This window comes from Lithobates pipiens, unplaced genomic scaffold (genome assembly GCF_037356315.1).
Source record: "Lithobates pipiens isolate NorthernLeopardFrog02 unplaced genomic scaffold, aLitPip1_a1.2 Scaffold_22, whole genome shotgun sequence".
Classification (NCBI taxonomy): domain Eukaryota; kingdom Metazoa; phylum Chordata; class Amphibia; order Anura; family Ranidae; genus Lithobates; species Lithobates pipiens.
This window is the reverse complement of record NW_027507784.1, coordinates 186,012,822-186,033,503: the sequence shown is the minus strand read 5'-3', so window position 1 is coordinate 186,033,503 and position 20,682 is coordinate 186,012,822. Positions and strand designations below refer to the sequence as shown.

The window sequence follows — 20,682 nt, the reverse complement described above, 5'->3', positions numbered from 1 at the left end:
AGAGAATGCTGGGAACCAGGAGGCAGGAAACAAGAAGCAGCTGGTCGTGACTTCACAGGAACAGGAAATGTGATTATTCACAGTGGCAAGGAATGGTAATGCATTTCAAAGCTACAGCTTCTTCATCAGACTATGATTGGCTGGCAAACCTGGCAGTCTTATATTACAGAGGAAATAGAAACAGAGAGATCTGATGGGCTGGCCAGCCCGTCAATCAAATACACAGATTCAAAGAGGTAGATGGCTGGAGACCGAAGTGAATGTAAATATGAGTAAGAAGCTAGCTGATTAATAGTGCGAGATAAGTTTATAACGTTTGCAGAAATCGATCAATTCACTAATTGATTAAATACATAAATATAAAATGTATAAATATACCTCAAATTTAAAATGAATACATTTTTATAAATAAATTAACTAAAAAATGAATTAAGAAAATTATTAGCAATTTGGAAATCAATTGATTATTATAAATTATAATGAATTAATAAAATGGTGAGAATGGAGGAAAGAGAGGACTCTATGCTAAGTATAATATTAAGGTTCCAAGTTATATCATGACCAAAAATACTTCTCAAAAGGATAAAATCGAATCTTCAGATAATAAATGGTTAATGGATAATGCTGGTGATACCCACTGTGTATATATGTGTGCACACATATAGTCATACATATACACACACACACAAATATAATAACAGCTCATGCATACCCACATACCCGCACGTACGTGCAGTTGTAAACATGTACATGTGCAACAAACGCATGTATATACGTGAGTATATACAAACATCTTTCTGTCCCAATACTCTCTAGAGGGAACATAATATTGTATAAAAAAGGGGAAGAGGAAAAAAAAAGGAGGAAAAATGGGGTGGTAAAAAAAATAATAATAATAAAAAAAAAAAAAAAAAGGCGGTGCCAAATTTGTGTTTGTTGCCCAAATGAGCTATTTAGTGGATAAAACTGGGTATCCATTCACCAGTAACCAGGCAACCCACTGAGGCATGACCAGGGGAAAAAAAAAAAAAAATCACACCAGCACCTGATTAAATAACAGTGCTGATTTCGATCTCCTCGTTCATTCCTCTAGGCGACATAGTATCCAAAGTGAAAATCCAATACGTTTCCTGACGACACAGTCTTTTGAAACGTTCTGCTGGGGTAAATTTATCTGGAATTGATTCAAGGACCAAAATTTTTAGATCCTTGGATGATTGTTTATGATATTCTAGAAAGTAGCGGGGGACACTGTGTTTAGGGAGACCAGCATCGACAAATCTGCGATGTTCCCCAAATCTGGCTCTAAGGGCTCTGATTGTACGGCCCACATATAGCATGCCACAAGGGCAAGCTAGACAGTAAACCACAAACATGGAAGAACAGTTATGGAAGGTGTTGAATGTGTATGTCTTACCCTTATGAGCAAAGCATTTCTGACCATGTTCAATATGAGCACAAGTCAGGCACAGGGATTTTTTACACTGAAACATGCCCACCAGAGGAATGAGTGTTAGTTGAATGTTAGGAGATGGGTACCATCCCGGATATACGAAGGGAGGGCCTGGGCCAGAGGTTGGAGGAATTGATCGATGTAGAGAGAATAACTGGTGGTAATACTCTCCATGGATGCCACAATAACTCAATATCACAACAAACACTGGAAAATGGAGAGCGTTTTCAAAAAACACTGGTCTATACTACAGCAAGACCCACACCTAAAAACCACTATTCCTACAGTGCCACAATTTGCCTATAGGAAGGCTCCAAATATAAAAGGGAAAATCGCTCCTAGCAAAATTAAATCTACCCAATCTATTTCCAATAACATTCAACTAACACTCATTCCTCTGGTGGGCATGTTTCAGTGTAAAAAATCCCTGTGCCTGACTTGTGCTCATATTGAACATGGTCAGAAATGCTTTGCTCATAAGGGTAAGACATACACATTCAACACCTTCCATAACTGTTCTTCCATGTTTGTGGTTTACTGTCTAGCTTGCCCTTGTGGCATACTATATGTGGGCCGTACAATCAGAGCCCTTAGAGCCAGATTTAGGGAACATCGCAGATTTGTCGATGCTGGTCTCCCTAAACACAGTGTCCCCCGCCACTTTCTAGCATATCATAAACAATCATCCAAGGATCTAAAAGTTTGGGTCCTTGAATCAATTCCAGATAAATTTCCCCCAGCAGAACGTTTCAAAAGACTGTGTCGTCAGGAAACGTATTGGATTTTCACTTTGGATACTATGTCGCCTAGAGGAATGAACGAGGAGATCGAAATCAGCACTGTTATTTAATCAGGTGCTGGTGTGATTTTCCCCTGGTCATGCCTCAGTGGGTTGCCCGGTTACTGGTGAATGGATACCCAGTCTTATCCACTAAATAGCTAATTTGGGCAACAAACACAAATTTGGCACCACCCTTTTTTTTTACCACCCCTTTTTGTTTTTACCACCTCCTTTTTCCTCTTTTTTTTCTTCTTCCCCTTTTTTATACAATATTATGTTCCCTCTAGAGAGTATTGGGACAGAAAGATGTTTGTATATACTCACGTATATACATGCGTTTGTTGCACATGTACATGTTTACAACTGCACGTACGTGCGGGTATGTGGGTATGCATGAGCTGTTATTATATTTGTGTGTGTGTGTATATGTATAACTATATGTGTGCACACATATATACACAGTGGGTATCACCAGCATTATCCATTAACCATTTATTATCTGAAGATTCGATTTTATCCTTTTGAGAAGTATTTTTGGTCATGATATAACTTGGAACCTTAATATTATACTTAGCATAGAGTCCTCTCTTTCCTCCATTCTCACCATTTTATTAATTCATTATAATTTATAATAATCAATTGATTTCCAAATTGCTAATAATTTTCTTAATTCATTTTTTAGTTAATTTATTTATAAAAATGTATTCATTTTAAATTTGAGGTATATTTATACATTTTATATTTATGTATTTAATCAATTAGTGAATTGATCGATTTCTGCAAACGTTATAAACTTATCTCGCACTATTAATCAGCTAGCTTCTTACTCATATTTACATTCACTTCGGTCTCCAGCCATCTACCTCTTTGAATCTGTGTATTTGATTGACGGGCTGGCCAGCCCATCAGATCTCTCTGTTTCTATTTTCTCTGTAATATAAGACTGCCAGGTTTGCCAGCCAATCATGGTCTGATGAAGAAGCTGTAGCTTTGAAATGCATTACCATTCCTTGCCACTGTGAATAATCACATTTCCTGTGAAGTCACGACCAGCTGCTTCTTGTTTCCTGCCTCCTGGTTCCCAACATTCTCTGGATCCCTGTAAGATCACACCAGTGCCCCAGGCTGCAAAGGGAAGACTTTTATGAGACTCCAGGACTGGCGATTTTCACCACATACTGAACTCATCTAATTTAACCTGTGAGTTACAACTTGTTTTTTATTAAATATATGATTTATACTGCACCCAGTCTGGCGCCCCTCTGTTCCTATTTCTCACACAAAGCATATGCATACAACAAATTACACCCCAAAATACATTCTGCTACTCTTCCCGAGTACAGCCTAGCCACATACAGAGCACCAACATTGATGTAGTACCTTCAGACGTTCTACGAGCAAAGATTACACATCTCATTTCTCAACCACCTATTACATTTTTGAAGGCCCTGGAGTATCAGGACAATGGAATTTCCCATAAAATGACCCCATTTTGGAAAGCAGACACCCCAACGTATAATCTGTGAGGCATAATGAGTCTTTTGAATGGTTAATTTTTTTCCAGAAGTTTTTGGAATATGTGGAAAAAAAATTAAAACGCATTGTCAATTTATAAGATATTTCTAACACATAGCATGTATATAGCAAAAATGACACCCCAAAATACATTCTGCTACTCTTCCAGAGTATGGCGATACCACATGTGTAGGACTTTTACACAGCGTGGTCACATAGAGAGGCCGAACATTGAAGTAGTACCTTCAGGCATTCTAGGAGCATAAATGACATCTCATTTCATTCCTACCCATCACACTTTTGAAGGTCCTGGACCACCAGGACAGTGAAATTACCCACAAAATGACCCCATTTTGGAAAGCAAACACCCCAACGTATATTCTATGAGACATGGGCTGCAAATAGGTACTCGGGTACTCTGATGGGCTGGAGATAGGTACTCTGGTATTCTGATGGCCTGGTGACAGGTACTCGGTTACTCTGATGGCCTGGTGGCAGGTACTCAGGTACTCCGATGGCCTGGTGACAGGTACTCGGGTACTCTGATGGCCTGGTGACAGGTACTCGGGTACTCTGATGGCTTGGTGACTGGTATTTGGGTACTCTGAAGGGCGGTGACAGGTACTCATATGGACTGTGACAGGTACTCGGGTACTCAGATGAACTGTGGCAGGTACTCAGATGAACTGTGAAAGGTACTCGGGTACTCAGATGGACCGTGACAGGTACTCGAGTACCCTCATGGACCATGGCAGGTACTCGGGTACTCTGATGGCCTGGTGACAGGTACTCTGATGGCTTGGTGACTGGTATTTGGGTACTCTGAAGGGCGGTGACAGGTACTCATATGGACTGTGACAGGTACTCGGGTACTCAGATGAACTGTGGCAGGTACTCAGATGAACTGTGAAAGGTACTCGGGTACTCAGATGAACTGTGAAAGGTACTCGGGTACTCAGATGGACCGTGACAGGTACTCGAGTACCCTCATGGACCATGACAGGTACTCGGGTACTCTGATGGCCTGGTGACAGGTACTCGGGTACTCTGATGGCCTGGTGACAGGTACTCGGGTACTCTGATGGCCTGGTGACAGGTACTCGGGTACTCTGATGGCCTGGTGACAGGTACTCGGGTGGCTTGGTGACTGGTATTTGGGTACTCTGAAGGGCGGTGACAGGTACTCATATGGACTGTGACAGGTACTCAGATGAACTGTGGCAGGTACTCAGATGAACTGTGAAAGGTACTCAGATGAACTGTGAAAGGTACTCGGGTACTCAGATGAACTGTGAAAGGTACTCGGGTACTCAGATGGACCGGGACAGGTACTCGGGTACTCAGATGGACCGGGACAGGTACTCGGGTACTCAGATGGACCGGGACAGGTACTCGGGTACTCAGATGGACCGGGACAGGTACTCGGGTACTCAGATGGACCGGGACAGGTACTCGGGTACTCAGATGGACCGGGACAGGTACTCGGGTACTCAGATGGACCGGGACAGGTACTCGGGTACTCAGATGGACCGGGACAGGCACTCGGGTACTCAGATGGACCGGGACAGGCACTCGGGTACTCAGATGGACCGGGACAGGCACTCGGGTACTCTGATGGACCGGGACAGGCACTCGGGTACTCTGATGGACCGGGACAGGTACTCGGGTACTCTGATGGACCGGGACAGGTACTCGGGTACTCTGATGGGCCGTGACAGGTACTCGGGTACTCTGATGGGCCGTGACAGGTACTCGGGTACTCTGATGGGCCGTGACAGGTACTCGGGTACTCTGATGGGCCGTGACAGGTACTCGGGTACTCTGACGGGCCGTGACAGGTACTCGGGTACTCTGACGGGCCGTGACAGGTACTCGGGTACTCTGACGGGCCGTGACAGGTACTCGGGTACTCTGACGGGCCGTGACAGGTACTCGGGTACTCTGACGGGCCGTGACAGGTACTCGGGTACTCTGACGGGCCGTGACAGGTACTCGGGTACTCTGACGGGCTGTGCAAGGTACTCGGGTACTCTGATGGGCTGTGACAGGTACTCGGGTACTCTGATGGGCCGTGACAGGTACTCGGGTATTCTGATGGGCTGACAGGTACCCTAATGGGCTGTGACAGGTACTCGGGTACTCTGATGGGCTGTGACAGGTACTCGGGTACTCTGATGGGCTGTGACAGGTACTCCGGTACTCTGATGGGCTGTGACAGGTACTCTGATGGACTGTGATTGACAGGTACTATGAGGGGTGGTGACAGGTCCTCTTTATTGGGGGGGGGGGGGGGCAATCAGTGTGCTTGATGTGTACTGTAGGCGGTAACGAGATGTTACCGCAATCTCCTCCTCACACATGATCGGTGTGTGAGGAGGAGAACCCGGTAACATCTCGTTACCGCGGTTTGTTTACATTTTAGTGATCGGCTGTGATTACCAGCATCGGTGATGAGCAGTGTTCCCGGGGAACGCGTCGCCACCGACGTGCACGTGCAGCGAGCTCACGATCGTGCGCATGCGCCGTGCACAGTCGGGGTGTGACCCTCTGTGATCGGCCGTGACTTCATCACGGCCGATCACGTGGTAAACAGCCATAACCAATGGCTGTTCACCCCCTTCGGTGGCGAGCGGTGTCTCCGTGTCACGCCGCCACCGAAGAAACAGGGGTGCACGTGCACGATCGCGCGCATTCCCTGTTTAAACGGGAGGCCGTCATATGATGGCCTCCCGCCACAATAGGTGCGCCGCCTGGCCGTCACTTGACGGCCGGCGGTCAGCAACTAGTTAAAGGAGTTGTAAGGTCTTGAAGTTTTTCAGCTTCATGCATTCTATGCATGAAGGTGAAAAACCTTCTGTGTTGCAGCAGCCCCCCAGAGACTCCCTCTTCATTCCTCTTCTCTGTCACCAACAATGATTGCCCTGTGCAGTTTAATGTGGCTGTCGATGGGCAATTCCTAGTACCGTTGTCAGTGTCAGTTCTCCCAGCCCTGTTCCTGACGGCACAGCTTGCTTATGAATGAGCATGCACAAGCATCCTCTTCATGAAAGAGCTGGAAGTGACAGCCTTCAAAAGACACGCCCAATGACCAGCCTTAATTTGGCCATAGATGCATTGAAATTTGTCTAGTTCCGTTAAGAACGGCAACATTTTGAGTCATGTGTGGCCATCCCTGTTCAACAGAAGTCGATTGTTAGAATAGCGAGCTGCTGTCCACTAGGATCTCTGAAGCTTACTCTCTTCACAAGGGGTCAGAGTATCCCACAAAGAGGATGGCAGAAAAGGGGGAATTCCTCCATCCACCCCAGCTGTGTGAATGGTGGAATCTATGGCAAGCTTTAAAGTGATTGTAAAGTTTTTTTTTTTTTTTTAAATAACAAACATGTTATACTTACCTGCTCTGTGCAAGGGTTTTGCAAAGAGTGGCCCGATCCTCCTTTTCTGGGGTAGTAGGGGATAAGGTCACGATTTTTTTTACCAAAAATATGTAGAAGAATGAATATTAGCCCAAACTGATGAATAAATTAGCTTTTTTATATATTTTTTTGAATATGTATTATAGGAGAAAGTAAAAAAAAAAAAGTTATTGGTCTTTTTTTGTTTATAGCACAAAAAAAAGACAAAAAAAAGCAGAGGTGATCAAATACCACCAAAAGATAGCTCTATTTGTGGGTAAAAAAAAGACATCAATTTTTTTGTGTACAGCATTGCACGACCGCACAATTGTCAGTTAAAGCGACGCAGTGCCGTATTGCAATAAATGGCCTGGCCATTAAGGAGGCAAATCCTTCTGGGGCTGAAGTGGTTTACTGATATAGGTCACAATGTTTATGATCACTGTGCAAAAGGAGAAAACAAAAGCCATAGTGTTATGCTTACCCTTCTTCGCCAACAAAAGTAACATACAGCTTGTTCCTCTGCAGATCTTTTCTGGAATATCCCATAATTTGGTTGAAGGCATCTTCAAGTAAATGGTCTCTTCTTATAATTAATCTGAAATAAAAGGATGAGATAAAATGGTGAAAAAGATTGGTAAAGATCTTCATTGTTAAAAAAGTATACTAGTTTAGGAGCCATGAGGCTGAGCATTTTTCGCATACTGTGGTCCTGGAGCTGTGGGTCGAGGGGACTGAGTTTAGAAAGGTAACACACGCCCTTATAAGTTCTTCATCTCCCATTTGTGTGAGTGCAAAATATAATGGTATTAGACCCCTTTCACACTGAGCCGCATAGGGTGTCAGTGCTAAAGCTGCGCTATTTTTAGCGCCGCTTTACCGTCATTTTAGCGGAGCTATTCAGCCGTTAGCAGGTCAGTTTTAACCCCCTGCTAGCGGCCAAAAAGGGGTTAAATCCGCACGCAAAACGCCACCGGTATCGCAGCACTGCCCCATTGATTTCAATGGGGAACAGCGGTGGAAGAGCGGTGAGTTCACCACTCTTTCAACCCCCCTAAAGAAGCTGCTGGCAGGACTTTTTCTGATGTCCTGCCAGCACACCGCTCCAGGGTGAAAGCCCTTGGGCTTTCACACTGGAGTGAATGAAGCCGCTTTTTTCAGGTGCTAATTTTAGCGCTGTAGCACCTGAAAAACGCCTGCAGTGTGAAAGGGGTCTTAATGAATCCACTGTTAAATTACAATATCTTGATTTTTAAAAACAATTATTTATTTCTTCAGTGTCAGGCATTAAAGTGTATGTATAGCCATCTTTTTTATAATTTTAGATTTTACATTTTTTTAGATTTATCATTTTTAGATCAAGAAAGGGTTAAAACCCCCATAGGTTTATTGTTTTTGTTGTGTGTACCATTGGGGAAATTTCTTCAGACTTCATGTCCCAAAGAAGCAAAAGGAAATTTGAAAAAGCGAGGTGAACTTCCCTCTTAGACATTTGTCCCTGGAATGGGGACCCCAACTGGAAGATTTCCTCTCATCTCTTGTTTTAAGAACAACTTTGTTCTCCATACTTTCATTCTCAGTGACAATAGCCACCAGTACAAATACAGGGGTGAACCTCCACAATGGGGACACAAACAGCAATAAAAAATTGACAGAGGGTCTAAACCCTCCCCACTCTATCCAAAACTAAAAACACAAGTTTAGTGTAGAGATTAGAAAGACAATCCCATATCAAAATGGTGTCTCTGTGTATTACACCGATTGTCTCTACCCACATACTCCTAATAAACTATTCTGGATATGTTGGTGTAAGTAGCCGGATCTTTAAGATAATAAAGTCTTGTACAGTCAACAGCAACTTTAGCTTTTAGAGCTTTTAGCGCTGGTAAGGTTGCAGTCACCAAAACAAGGCACCCAAAAAAAGGATGCCCTGAAGTTGAGAAAATCTTCGAAACAACAGGAAACAGACTTGTCTTGCATACACACGGTCACACAAAGTTGTCGGAAAATCTGATCATTCAGAACGAGGTAACGTAAACCACGTACGACGAGACTATAAAGAGGCCAGTAGCCAATAGCTTTCGTCTCGTAATTTATTCTGAGCATGTGTGGCACTTTGTGCATCGGAATTGTATACACACGATCATAATTTATTGGATTTTGTTTTGGGAAAATTTTTAGATCCAGATCTCAAACTTTGCGTGACGAAATTCCGACGGAAAAAGTCAGATGGAGACACGATCGTAATTTCAGACAACACAGTCCGATCGCACATTTTCCGTTAGAACGTCCGACCGTGTGTACAGGGCATTAAGCTGGGTTCACACTAGTGCGAACTGGATGTGGGTTTCCCTCATCAAATTCACATGTCAGGAGATTTTGATGGGCTCTCTATGGAGCCGGTTCACACATCTCCGGAGCGGCTCCAGTGTGAATTGCACAGAAGTCCTGTGCGTCTTTTGGTCCGTTCCAGGTTTGAATTCAGCCACAAATTCGGGCTGAAATCAGACCTGAAACGGTGAATGGAGACGCACCGGACCCCTGCTGTGAGCTTCTCCATGCTCTAGTGTGAACCCAGCCTTACACCAATGATTGTTGGGCTCAAGCAGATTTTTTATAATTGCATATTACGTTTTAAAGACTCAGGATCTCCCCTTTCATTGGGGCTTGAGAATCGCATGAGCTTGAAAGGATAAGACAAAAAAAAAAAAAGATAATAGGTGTTCTAATGTATCCGGGATTCATCTAGAACAATGCTTCACATATTTCATTCACAAACCTGGAACAAGTGTGCAGATCTGAATTATGACTTGGCTTATCTAAATGATTTGTATGCGAGTGGTTTAGAAAGTACTTATAGTGTTTAAAAACCTAAAAACAAAACAAATATATTGCAGCTCACCAGTCCTTAGATGAGGTAGCTGCATTCATTTTTTAGGACTTTTTCTGCCTTTATATTTACCAGGTAATCCTGCAAATACTTCCTGTCCCTGGATATCTATGTTCACTCATCTACTGCATCTTTAGAGGCAGCCATAGTTGTCCCTCGGCTAGGCTTTCAAACATGTCTGCCATTGTTCATCATTATTATATGTGGCATGAGGGGATTAGCAGTTTACACAAATATCATAACATTGGTTTATGCTTTCAGTTCAGCTCATATGGCAGCATCAACAGATATTTTATATACTTTCTGAAAATGGTAAAATACTTTCTAACTACTGGTAAGATGCAATAATACATTTTTGTTCTTGGGTTTAGTTACATTTTATGTCACAACAAGGTTATCAGCAATAACAACCTCCATATTTCTCTTGCCACTGAATTCCTTTGAGATTTAAAGTGGTTGTAAACCTCAGACAAGAAATATGAACAAAGCATATCCCTATATAGTGTGTACCTGTCTCAATCCGAAGCACTAAGTGTCATTTCTGTCTAATGCTTCATTCCTCTGCCATCTGTATGAGTCACTTTTGACCAGTTTTCCTGACATCAAGAGAAAAATGGTGACTGGAGAGGAAGCTCCAGCTGATTGACAGTCACAGCTCTGTTCCTGTATGCTGTGTGGAGGGGGTGTGTCCCTTCTCTCCAATCAGCTGTCAGAGCTCTACTCACCGATATAATTTCAACTCTCCGCCCCCTGCTTTTCAGAGCTGAGGGATCCTGAGTAAATTCTGCACTTTGAATGGATGGAGGGGAAAGGGGGCTGTAGATAAACTGGTACAATTTATGTGGGAGGATTAGTTTATATCACCCGAGGCCAGTCACTTCACTGGGTATATGTAAGGATTTACAACCAATTTAACATCTAAAACCAGGACAAAAACTCAATTAAAAAGTATTAATATTAAACAGAAAAAGATATAAACTTTACTTTAATTTCCCAGGTCCCTGACCATAGCCTTTAGTTTCCAATTTTCTGTAAAAATTCCGTAACTTTGCTTCAAAATCCCTCTTATAAGGTGCTGGTGCTCTGGCATTGGCACGCTGAGTTCCTAGAAGAATCAGAATCCATTATTTAGGATCAGTTTATTTTCAGCTTTGGTTAATATGTATACATTACAATCTGACTGCAGAAGGTAAACTGATGAGTCCGCTGTGACATTTTTTTCTGGCTAAGATAACAGTATTGCCCAAAGCACTCCTGTTATTCCGCTATTTCAAGTAGGGTGGTTGTACTACTAAAATTACTAATGATTAAACATAATCAATGCAAATGAATCACATAGCTCCCTGTGAAGGAGCAGTGGTCTATCACACAAATTTGGAGTAATGTGTTGACCCTAAAAAAAAAATTATGTAATTCTAAATAGGAGGAAAAACAGGATAAAATGTTCACTTTTTATTACAGTAACATTATTTATTATTTATTTTAAGGTTAAACTGGATGGACTTGTGTCTTTTTTCAACCTGACTAACTATGTAACTATGTTTTAACACTATAAAAAATAATAATTTGACTTTCTTTATCATTAATTAATTAGAAAATAAAGCTTCATAAAAAAATGAATGGTCAAACAATGCATTTATTTATTTACAGAGATGGCCACCTGTCAATATTACAAAGTCAACATCAGAATTACACTTTTTTCTAACTTTCCAATGAATGCAGCATTCTATCCCTGTACTAGAGCTGGCCATACATGATTCGTTTTTTTTCTTTTTTTCTTTCAGCCAACAGAACAGATTTCTCCATCATCACAAACGAGGTGGATGGGGGAATGCGTCCTGCTGGGACATTGTATTCTGACAGCGGCACCCTCCACTGTCAGAATACACTGATCAACAGCTGAAGCTGATTGGCTGCAGCCGTTAACCATTGGATATTTTTCCAACATGTCCTGTTGAGAGAAGCAGATTAAACAAGACCTACGCCTGACATTCACCGCTTTACCTTCCCCCTCTTCACCCTTCATCACTATGGCCTGATTTGTTAATGTACACAATGTGTAAAGCTGCCATACATGCTTGAATTTCAGAGAACTCACGCTGAATCACACAAATTCAAACTGTGGGTGACCCCGTCAACAACCCCAGCTTGACAAAAGTTGATTGTCCAAGGAACAAGGTGGAAAACTAAGCCAACAGTTCCTGCATCCATTCCAGTATTCTGACAGCCACAGGTTCCAGCTGTCGGAATACAGAAGCTAACAGAGAAGGTTCATCCGCTCACACTGTTAGCGCAGGCTGTGTCCGTATGGCCAATTTAAGACAAACTAATAACACACATTGTGTGCCACATTACTGCATTTCATGTTGGTAATCTCTGAGAGTAGCAGATACTGTACCAGGGGAGTTTTGTGGAGAAGACACTGGCGAGCCACGCGGAGACTGGCAATAGCTGGGATGTAGTAAGGCATGTGGTGGAATATATGACATTATTTCTTCTTCAAAAAGACTGCAAACAAGCATACAAAGAATTATTGAAAACATTAAAGATATTTGTTTTACGCTGTCCAAATGTAGATATATTTCTGCCTGGAAAGGATATGACAGATCACTGTGCCTAACTTTATATTCACTTTCTGAAGCATAAACTAAATATATATTAAATAGTAAATATAAACGGCCTATTTCCAGAGAAAGTACGTTTCCTTGAGGTGGAGTTCCCCCAGCACTGTAATGCCCCGGACACAGGATCAGAATTTTAGTCGGAAAAAGCTCTGATGGTTTTCCCAACGGAATTCCGATGGGATTTTGCTCAAGCTGCCTTGTATACACACGGTCATACCAAATGCCGACCATCAAGAACGCGGTGACATACAACACGTACGACGGGACTAGAAAAAGGAAGTTCAATACCCAGTAGCCAATATCTTCCATCTCGTAGTTATATCTGAGCATGTGTGAGTTTTTGTTCATCGGAACTGTATACACACGATCAGAATTTCTGATAGAAACCTTTTCTGTCAGAAAAATTGAGAACCTGCTCTCAATCTTTTGTTGATGGAAATTCGGCCAGCAAAATTCCAATGAAGAATACACACAGCCACATTTTCCGACGAAAAGCTCTCATCTGTCTTTTGCTGGCCGAAATTCCGACCGTGTGTAAGCAGCATAAGGGTTGAATGCTCATTTAGGTTTAGGGGCCAGGAGAAACAGTTTTACTTACCTGATCACCCATGCTCTCTATGGACTCCACATTGTACTGGATAATGTCGGAGGACCTGCAACCACCATAGGGGAGAACAGGTTGTGGCAACCGATCTAGCAGTGCAGGCCTGTGGGACTAGAAGATCTTTTTAAGGCACCCTAGACCTAGATGAGCATTTAACTCTTGTGGTGCAGCGACAGCTCCACTGCATGAGATCATTTTTTTCTTTCCCCAGAATTCAGCTTTAAGGCCCTGCACACAGAAGCTTTAGCTTGTGTACGATAAGTGTGCACAGCAAGCTTTTGCAAAACTTTCAAGCAGCTTTATCGAAGCCTTTAAGGCACCATTTGGTTCACACAGATGCAAGTGCTGACTGCCACAAATGCAAAAGCTTGATGTGCATACTGCACTTATACAACCTGATGCCTAGTTGTACAAGACCCTAAGGTACCTATACATATTGTTAGCACAGTATATATTAACTTTTAACGTGGGCTGAAGCATGTGTGAACAAGATCTTAGAGTTATTCTGGATTAAAGAATAGTCATAATCTAGGACCTATGTATATTGTCAGGGTTTGTAGGTAGTAAGACGCAGAATGTGGTATTCATGGACAAACTTTAAGGCTGAGACATGGAAGACAGCTTCAGTAATAAAACTATTAGCCCAGGTTTACACTGACAGCAGTTTAGCTGAACTTGCACAATTTCATTCCCGCATGCCTGTCCCGACTTCGGGGGGTGATTTCAGAGACATCTGTGCGGGTTGCTGCACAGATATCAATGGAAATCGCACAAAGTCGCAAAAAGAAAACTTATTTGGGAATTGGTGTGGTGCCGGAAATGCAGCATCGCACCAATTCGGACAGTGCCATTGTCAGCCATTGCTGCTTATTTGGCATGAATTTGACATGTCAAATTGCATGCCAAATCGCTCCAATGGGAACCAGGGCTAAAACTGGTTTCTTTATGTGTCTGATGAACACCCGAATGCCAGCAAAACGCTTGCTCAAAGTCAGGGACAATGAATTGTTGAAAGAGGGAATTTTTTTTAAAGGCATTATAAACCTTCCTAGCTACTGTTTGACCTACATAAGATGTGCATTGATCATGTAGTTTCATGGTGTCACTTGTTGGCCTGTATGCACAGCCTATAGCAGAGTAAATCTTCACATTCCACTGTCAGAAGTTCCCGTTTGTGTTAAACATGAGGGATAAGGTATGACACTGCACAGGGTAATGTGTGACTTCTGTCTGTAGTCTGAGAACGAACACTTTCTTAGAATAAACTACACATCCCAAAATCCGTGAGAGCTAATTTGATCCGACACAGCCAAAAGCAGCTCACCATGCAGACGGAAGATTTTTATTGTTTTTGTTCATTACATTAGCCCCCCCACACAGAAAGGATGGCATTGCATGCAATGGACACTGTGACCCAGAACAGGAATTTTTTCTTGCCCCTTTGGCCATTAGGGTTGGGCTAGATGTGATAAACCAAGGACATAGAGGATTGATCAGCCACGACCCTACAAACAGCAGCCACAACATATGAGGTCACCATTACAAGGTGAGGCAAACAAAGAACACAGGGAATATAACTATACTAATACCTAGGTAAAACAACAAAGACATTTGAATGTGTACAATGCCTTTAACAGAACTGTTGTACAATTTTTAAAATAAAAGTAGTCATGAGAGGAAGCAAAGTAAATACATATTTTGTAGCTTTTAAACGCTATTTATCTGCTTCAACTTTTGGTGCCAACTAGGGATTCCCTCACGTAGGAAAGTTTTCTCCAAATTCCTGTTTTAGACAGGAAGTGAAGGGAAATCTCCCCAATGGGATAACAATTGCAAAAAAAAAAAAGTTTTGCTACATTTAATCTCCTGAAACCAATATGACTTCTTACCTTAATAGAATAACAAGATCTGCATCACCAGAGAGGCGAACGAGTCCTGAGGGTCCTTCTGCCCGAATAAACTGTATCTTTTCCCTGTTTAAGAGTGAAATCTTTAGGTTATTATGACACAATGAATATTAATACAAGCTTTATCTAAAATATAGCCACAGCGTACAAAACTAAATTATATTTAAAGCCAAAAGTATTTTTTTAAGTTCTAGATAGAGTAGGAAATGGCTAAAGCCAGTTGTGTTTCTTTTGCTGTTGCTTTCTTATTTATGGAGATTTCCACAGCCACTAGTACCTGAGAGAATGGTTTCGGCAGAGCTCATGCTGTCGTTCCTGGAGAATTTCAAAGATGTTAGGTTGACGCAAGAAAGCTACAATTTTTTCATTGTAACCTAGAAAATATGAAAATGCAAAAACAGAAGAGGAAGTAAGAATATATCAATATGCAGATATAATTTTCATATTGTTAATGATGTGCCCATTGTATTAGCAATATGTAGAGGGCACACAAGTGTTCGTTTTTGCATACTCTGTTATAGGATATAGGTGATGGGAAAAAAACTGAAAATTAAGATTAAGGCCAGTGATATGATCAGCCAACACCTTGAAAGAAAATAGTTGTTATGGAATAGATGCAGAAACACCTTGGGCTATGTTTAAAATCAAGAAAAGGTTTTGCTTAAAACCATTGTGACAGAAGGATCACAGACAGGATTACAGGACATCAGTGCCATAAAAAAAAAAACTGTCTTAAGCAAAACAAGTATGGTAGTTTCTATTGCTGACTGACTAATGATAATGCTAGTTGCTGGGCTTCCATGCTGGTTCAATGGCACAAAGGGGGTTCTGGTTTCACATGATAAATTCTTGTTCTGTATATAGTAAAGGGAGTGTTATAATACCGGTCAGCTTTTTCTTATTTAAACTAGAGGGGGGAAAAAATTGAGGTGCTGGACTCGGACTTGACTTTCTTCAAATACAGGTGGTAAGTGGCTCTTGTTAAGTTGACTTCGGCCACTCAGAAACACAATGTGGGAGCCATCTGACTTGAGAAAACTGAATGTACAAGGAAAATAGAGTGCCAAAAGATCAGCTCAAAAGTCAATATACCTTTATTCTTGAAGTAACAAGAAGTAGAAAAGCAGTATCCAAAGCAAGTGGGAAGTCAGTGAATCCTCCTTTATTAGGGCTTGGGCTTAGGAGGTATTATTATTACATATACTATAATACAATTTCCTGAAAGAAGACCTTAATGTGGAGTCAAATGAAAAAGGGCTCAATGGCTTTGCAATGGCATTGTCATTGGCCACTGCATTTCTACTTATTGTAACCTCATTGTAAGGAATAAAGGTATATGGACTTTTGAGCTGATCATTTGGTGCTCTGCATCTCTTGCTAATTTTTTCAGAGCATTTTGCTCAGGTTTACTTTGCCATCTGTGTCCCATTTGGGTGATTTCTCATAATTTCCCATCCCACAGACACAACAGAAAGTGAGGGAATCCCTAGCTGTCACAAGAACTACCCTATTGGAAGATTTCCCCTCTGTTCCTGTTTTGGTAATGACTCAAAATTTTGGATTTTCTTTCACTTTTGGGAATAACATTCACCAAGGTGAACACACAGACCGAATCTCTCTATAGGGGACAGAGATGACAATATATTAATTAATAGAGGACTTTAAAATGGTCCCGGTGAACATTCCTAATCGCCGCCTGAAAAGGTAAAAGGTGCCTGTGTATAAATGGACTCCAAATTAGTCGCCCTAAACTCAGCTCTAGCTAGGTAATGCCGCGTACACGCGATCAAACAATCCGGTGGAAAAGTCCGGCAAACTCAAGTCCGCAAACAATCCCCCCGTGTGTAGCCTCCGGCATACTTTTTTGACCCGAAAGTACGGCGGACTTAGAATGCCGTGTTGCACACCAATCTTCCCGCCGGACTCGCATTTCGGCGGACAATCCGGCCGTGTGTATGCCAGTCCGCCATACTTTTGAAATGAGCGGACTTTTCCCGCCCGGAGAAAAGTCCGCCCATTTCGAGCGGGTCTCCAGGTAGGCGGGTCCCGCGAAGGAGACGTCGCTGGCCCCGCCGCCTGGTATGGACTTAAAGGGGAACCCCATTGCCGAAAAAAAATCGGCGTGGGGGTCCCCCCCAAGTCCACAACAGACCCTTGTCCGAGCACGCTACCCGGCCGGCCAGGAAAGGGGGGGGGCGAGCGAGCGCCCCCCCCCCCCCCCCGAGCCGTACCAGGCCACGTGCCCTCAACATGGGGGGTGCCTTGGGGAAGAGGGGGCCACGTGCCCCCCCCCACCCCAAAGCACCTTGTCCCCATGTTGATGAGGACAAGGGCCTCTTCCCGACAACCCTGGCCGTTGGTTGTCGGGGTCTGCGGGCGGGGGGCTTATTGGAATCCGGGAGCCCCCTTTAATAAGGGGGCCCCCGGATACCGGCCCCCCAACCTATGTGAATGAGTATGGGGTACAATGTACCCCTACCCATTCACCTGTAAAATAAAAGTACAAAAAAAAACACAACACACAAGGGTTAAAATAGTTTATTGCACAGCTCCGGGGGTCTTCCGTCTTCGGGGTCTTCTCGCCGGACTCCTCCGCTATCTTCTTGTAGCTCTTTTGCTAGCGGAGGAGTCCGGCTTTCTTCCTCGCCGCCGGCCTCTTCTCCCGACTTCAGGGGTCTTGTCCCCCTCTTCGGTTCTTCTGCCGGGCCACCGCGCCTTCTTATAGCTCTTTTACAGGCGGTGGGCCGGTCTTCTGTCGCCGCCGCCGCCTTCCGTTCTTCTTCTTCTTCTCCAGGAGATGTTGACTCGACGATCTCTCCGGCCGCAATGCCAGGGACGCGCTGCGCTGCCACTTATATAAGGACAAGGGGCGGTGTCACATGGGTTTATGTCACATGGGTTGGTGTCACATGGTGACCCCGCCCCCTTACGATGTCACAACCCATGTGACCAACCCATGTGACATAAACCCATGTGACACCGCCCCTTGTCCTTATATAAGTCGCAGCGCAGCGCGTCCCTGGCATTGCGGCCAGAGACATCGTCGAGTCAACATCTCCTGGAGAAGAAGAAGGAAGAAAGAAGAGGAAGAAGAGGAAGAAGAGTAAAAGAGCTATAAGAAGGCGCGGTGGCCCGGCAGAAGAACCGAAGAAGGGGACAAGACCCCCGAAGTCGGAAGAAGAGGCCAGCGGCGAGGAAGAAAGCCGGACTCCTCCGCTAGCAAAAGAGCTACAAGAAGATAGTGGAGGAGTCCGGCGAGAAGACCCCCGAAGACGGAAGACCCCCGGAGCTGTGCAATAAAGTATTTTATCTCGTGTGCTGTGTTTTTTTTTGTACTTTTATTTTACAGGTGAATGGGTAGGGGTACATTGTACCCCATACTCATTCACATAGGGTTATTAAAGGGGGCTCCCGGATTCCGATAAGCCCCCCGCCCGCAGACCCCGACAACCAACGGCCAGGGTTGTCGGGAAGAGGCCCTTGTCCTCATCAACATGGGGACAAGGTGCTTTGGGGTGGGGGGGGGCCGCGCGCCCCCCCCCCCCTTCCCCAAGGCACCCCCCATGTTGAGGGCACGCGGCCTGGTACGGCTCGGGGGGGGGGGGGGGGGGGGCGCTCGCTCGCCCCCCCTTTCCTGGCCGGCCGGGTAGCGTGCTCGGACAAGGGTCTGTTGTGGACTTGGGGGGGACCCCACGCCTATTTTTTCGGCGTTGGGGTTCCCCTTTAAGTCCATACCAGGCGGTGGGGCCAGCGACGTCTCCTTCGCGGGCCCCGCCTACCTGGAGACGCGCTCTAAATGAGCGGACTTTCCTCCGCGTGTGTGGGCGAGTCCGTTCATTTCAAAAGTAGGGCGGATAGTACGGCGGACTTAGTACGCCGTATTAGTCCGCTCAAAAAGTGCAGTGTGTGGGCAAGTAGCCCGTTCGGAAAGTCCGACGGACAGTCTGGCAGAAGTCCGCCAGACTAAGTACGTCGGACATACCGCTACGTGTGTACGCGGCTTAAGCCCTCTAGTCCCTCCTAACCTTCTGTTTGGCAGTCTGGAAGCTACCTCTCATGAAAGCCTTAAAGGCATCCCAGGTCGCTGCTGGGGATGCAGAGTCAGCAGTATGGGCCCAATAGTCAGTAAGGTCTCTTCAGTATGAAGCATCAACCCTTGGATCGGAAAGCCCAAAGCAGGAAATTTGCCACAGCCCATCAATCAGCATGTGCTGTGGAGGTGGTGAGCTGCAACCTAAGCAGAGCATGATCATATATGCCTCAAGGCAGTATAAAACATCCCAGAACCTGGGAAGGACAGCCAAATGACATGTGTATGCCTTGAGGGTAAAGTTTCTGCACCTTCAGACATAAGTAGAGTGGGAAGCTTTCGCCCAGGCTGAAAGATTGGAGACCGTAGCTCCCAAAGGAGACATTCTTGTCCATCCCAGAATCCCAGTCTCAGAGGATTTTTGAACAGGAGGAAAAGATTGGGCGGCTCTAAGCCCTTGTACACACGGTCAGAGAATCCGTCGGAATGTGTCCTATCGGACCGTGTTGTCGGATAATCCAACTGTGTGTGGTATGCATCGGACTGATTCCGTCTGACCCAATTTTCCAACTTGTTGGAAATATTTTCCGACAAACTGGTCTGATCAGACATACTCCGATCATGTGTAGAGAATTCCGATCAGACGAAATGCCACGCATGCTCAGATCAAATTCCTACACCAAAGCTATTGGCTACTAGCCTGAATCTAGTCCCGTCGTAACGAAATAACGTCATCACGTTCTGAATGATCGGATTTTCCGACAACTTGGTCCGACCGTGTATATGCAACAGTTTCGGACACAATCCGTCGGACAAAATCCAACGGATTTGGTTGGCAGAATGTCCGACCGTGTGTACAGGGGCTTAGGATTATTTGGGAAATAATATTCACCCTTGTGTCTATCTCTTATATACTCTCTCTTATATACTCTCTCCTTCCAGAGACACGGTCATTGATCCAGTGCAGATTAATGCTAGTTTGCATCCTATTATCAGGATATTTACAGTTCCACGGCGGCCCACTTGGAGGAAGAATTATTTGTCTATTTGCAGACTATTAAACTCCCCCAACTTACCCCTACCTATAGGGAGAAGCTGCATGGCCCCATCACACAGGAGGAACTGCAAATTACTGTATCCACCCTCCAATCTGGACAAAAACCCCTGGTGCAGATGGTCTTCTGGCCAAGTTCTTTAGTACTTACATTGAGGAACTACTCCCTACATTTCATTCTATGCCAACGCAGTCATTTGAATCTGGCTCCTTGCCTACTTCTATGTTGGAGGCAGTTGTGGTATTTATCCTCAAACCCCGGAAAGAACCCTAATCGGCGTTCTTCGTACAAACCAATTTCACTTCATTTGGCTGGATGCCAAAAACCTTACTAAGGTTCAGTCTAATCAGCTGAACAAGATAATTACGGCTTTGATTTATGTGCATCAGTCTGGGTTCATGCCAGGGATAGGTACTGACATTAATATA

The 20,682-nt window shown here is 44.1% G+C and overlaps 1 protein-coding gene across 6 annotated transcripts in view; it reads right to left on the bottom strand.

Moving 5' to 3' along the window:
- The window catches only part of HECW2 (HECT, C2 and WW domain containing E3 ubiquitin protein ligase 2), a 365,375-nt gene that overhangs the window by 41,489 nt on the left and 303,204 nt on the right, over positions 1–20,682 (bottom strand). For all 6 annotated transcript variants that reach the window (XR_013261865.1, XM_077448729.1, XM_077448731.1 and 3 more), the window contains 5 exons: positions 15,447–15,543; positions 15,152–15,235; positions 12,433–12,542; positions 11,019–11,139; positions 7,629–7,742 (listed from right to left, as the gene is read on the bottom strand). Coding sequence is in view for 5 of the 6 variants with exons in the window: in XM_077448729.1 (XP_077304855.1) it covers positions 7,629–7,742; positions 11,019–11,139; positions 12,433–12,542; positions 15,152–15,235; positions 15,447–15,543 (526 nt within the window). In the remaining variant the exon portion in view is untranslated. The remainder of the gene's footprint in view (positions 1–7,628; positions 7,743–11,018; positions 11,140–12,432; positions 12,543–15,151; positions 15,236–15,446; positions 15,544–20,682) is intronic.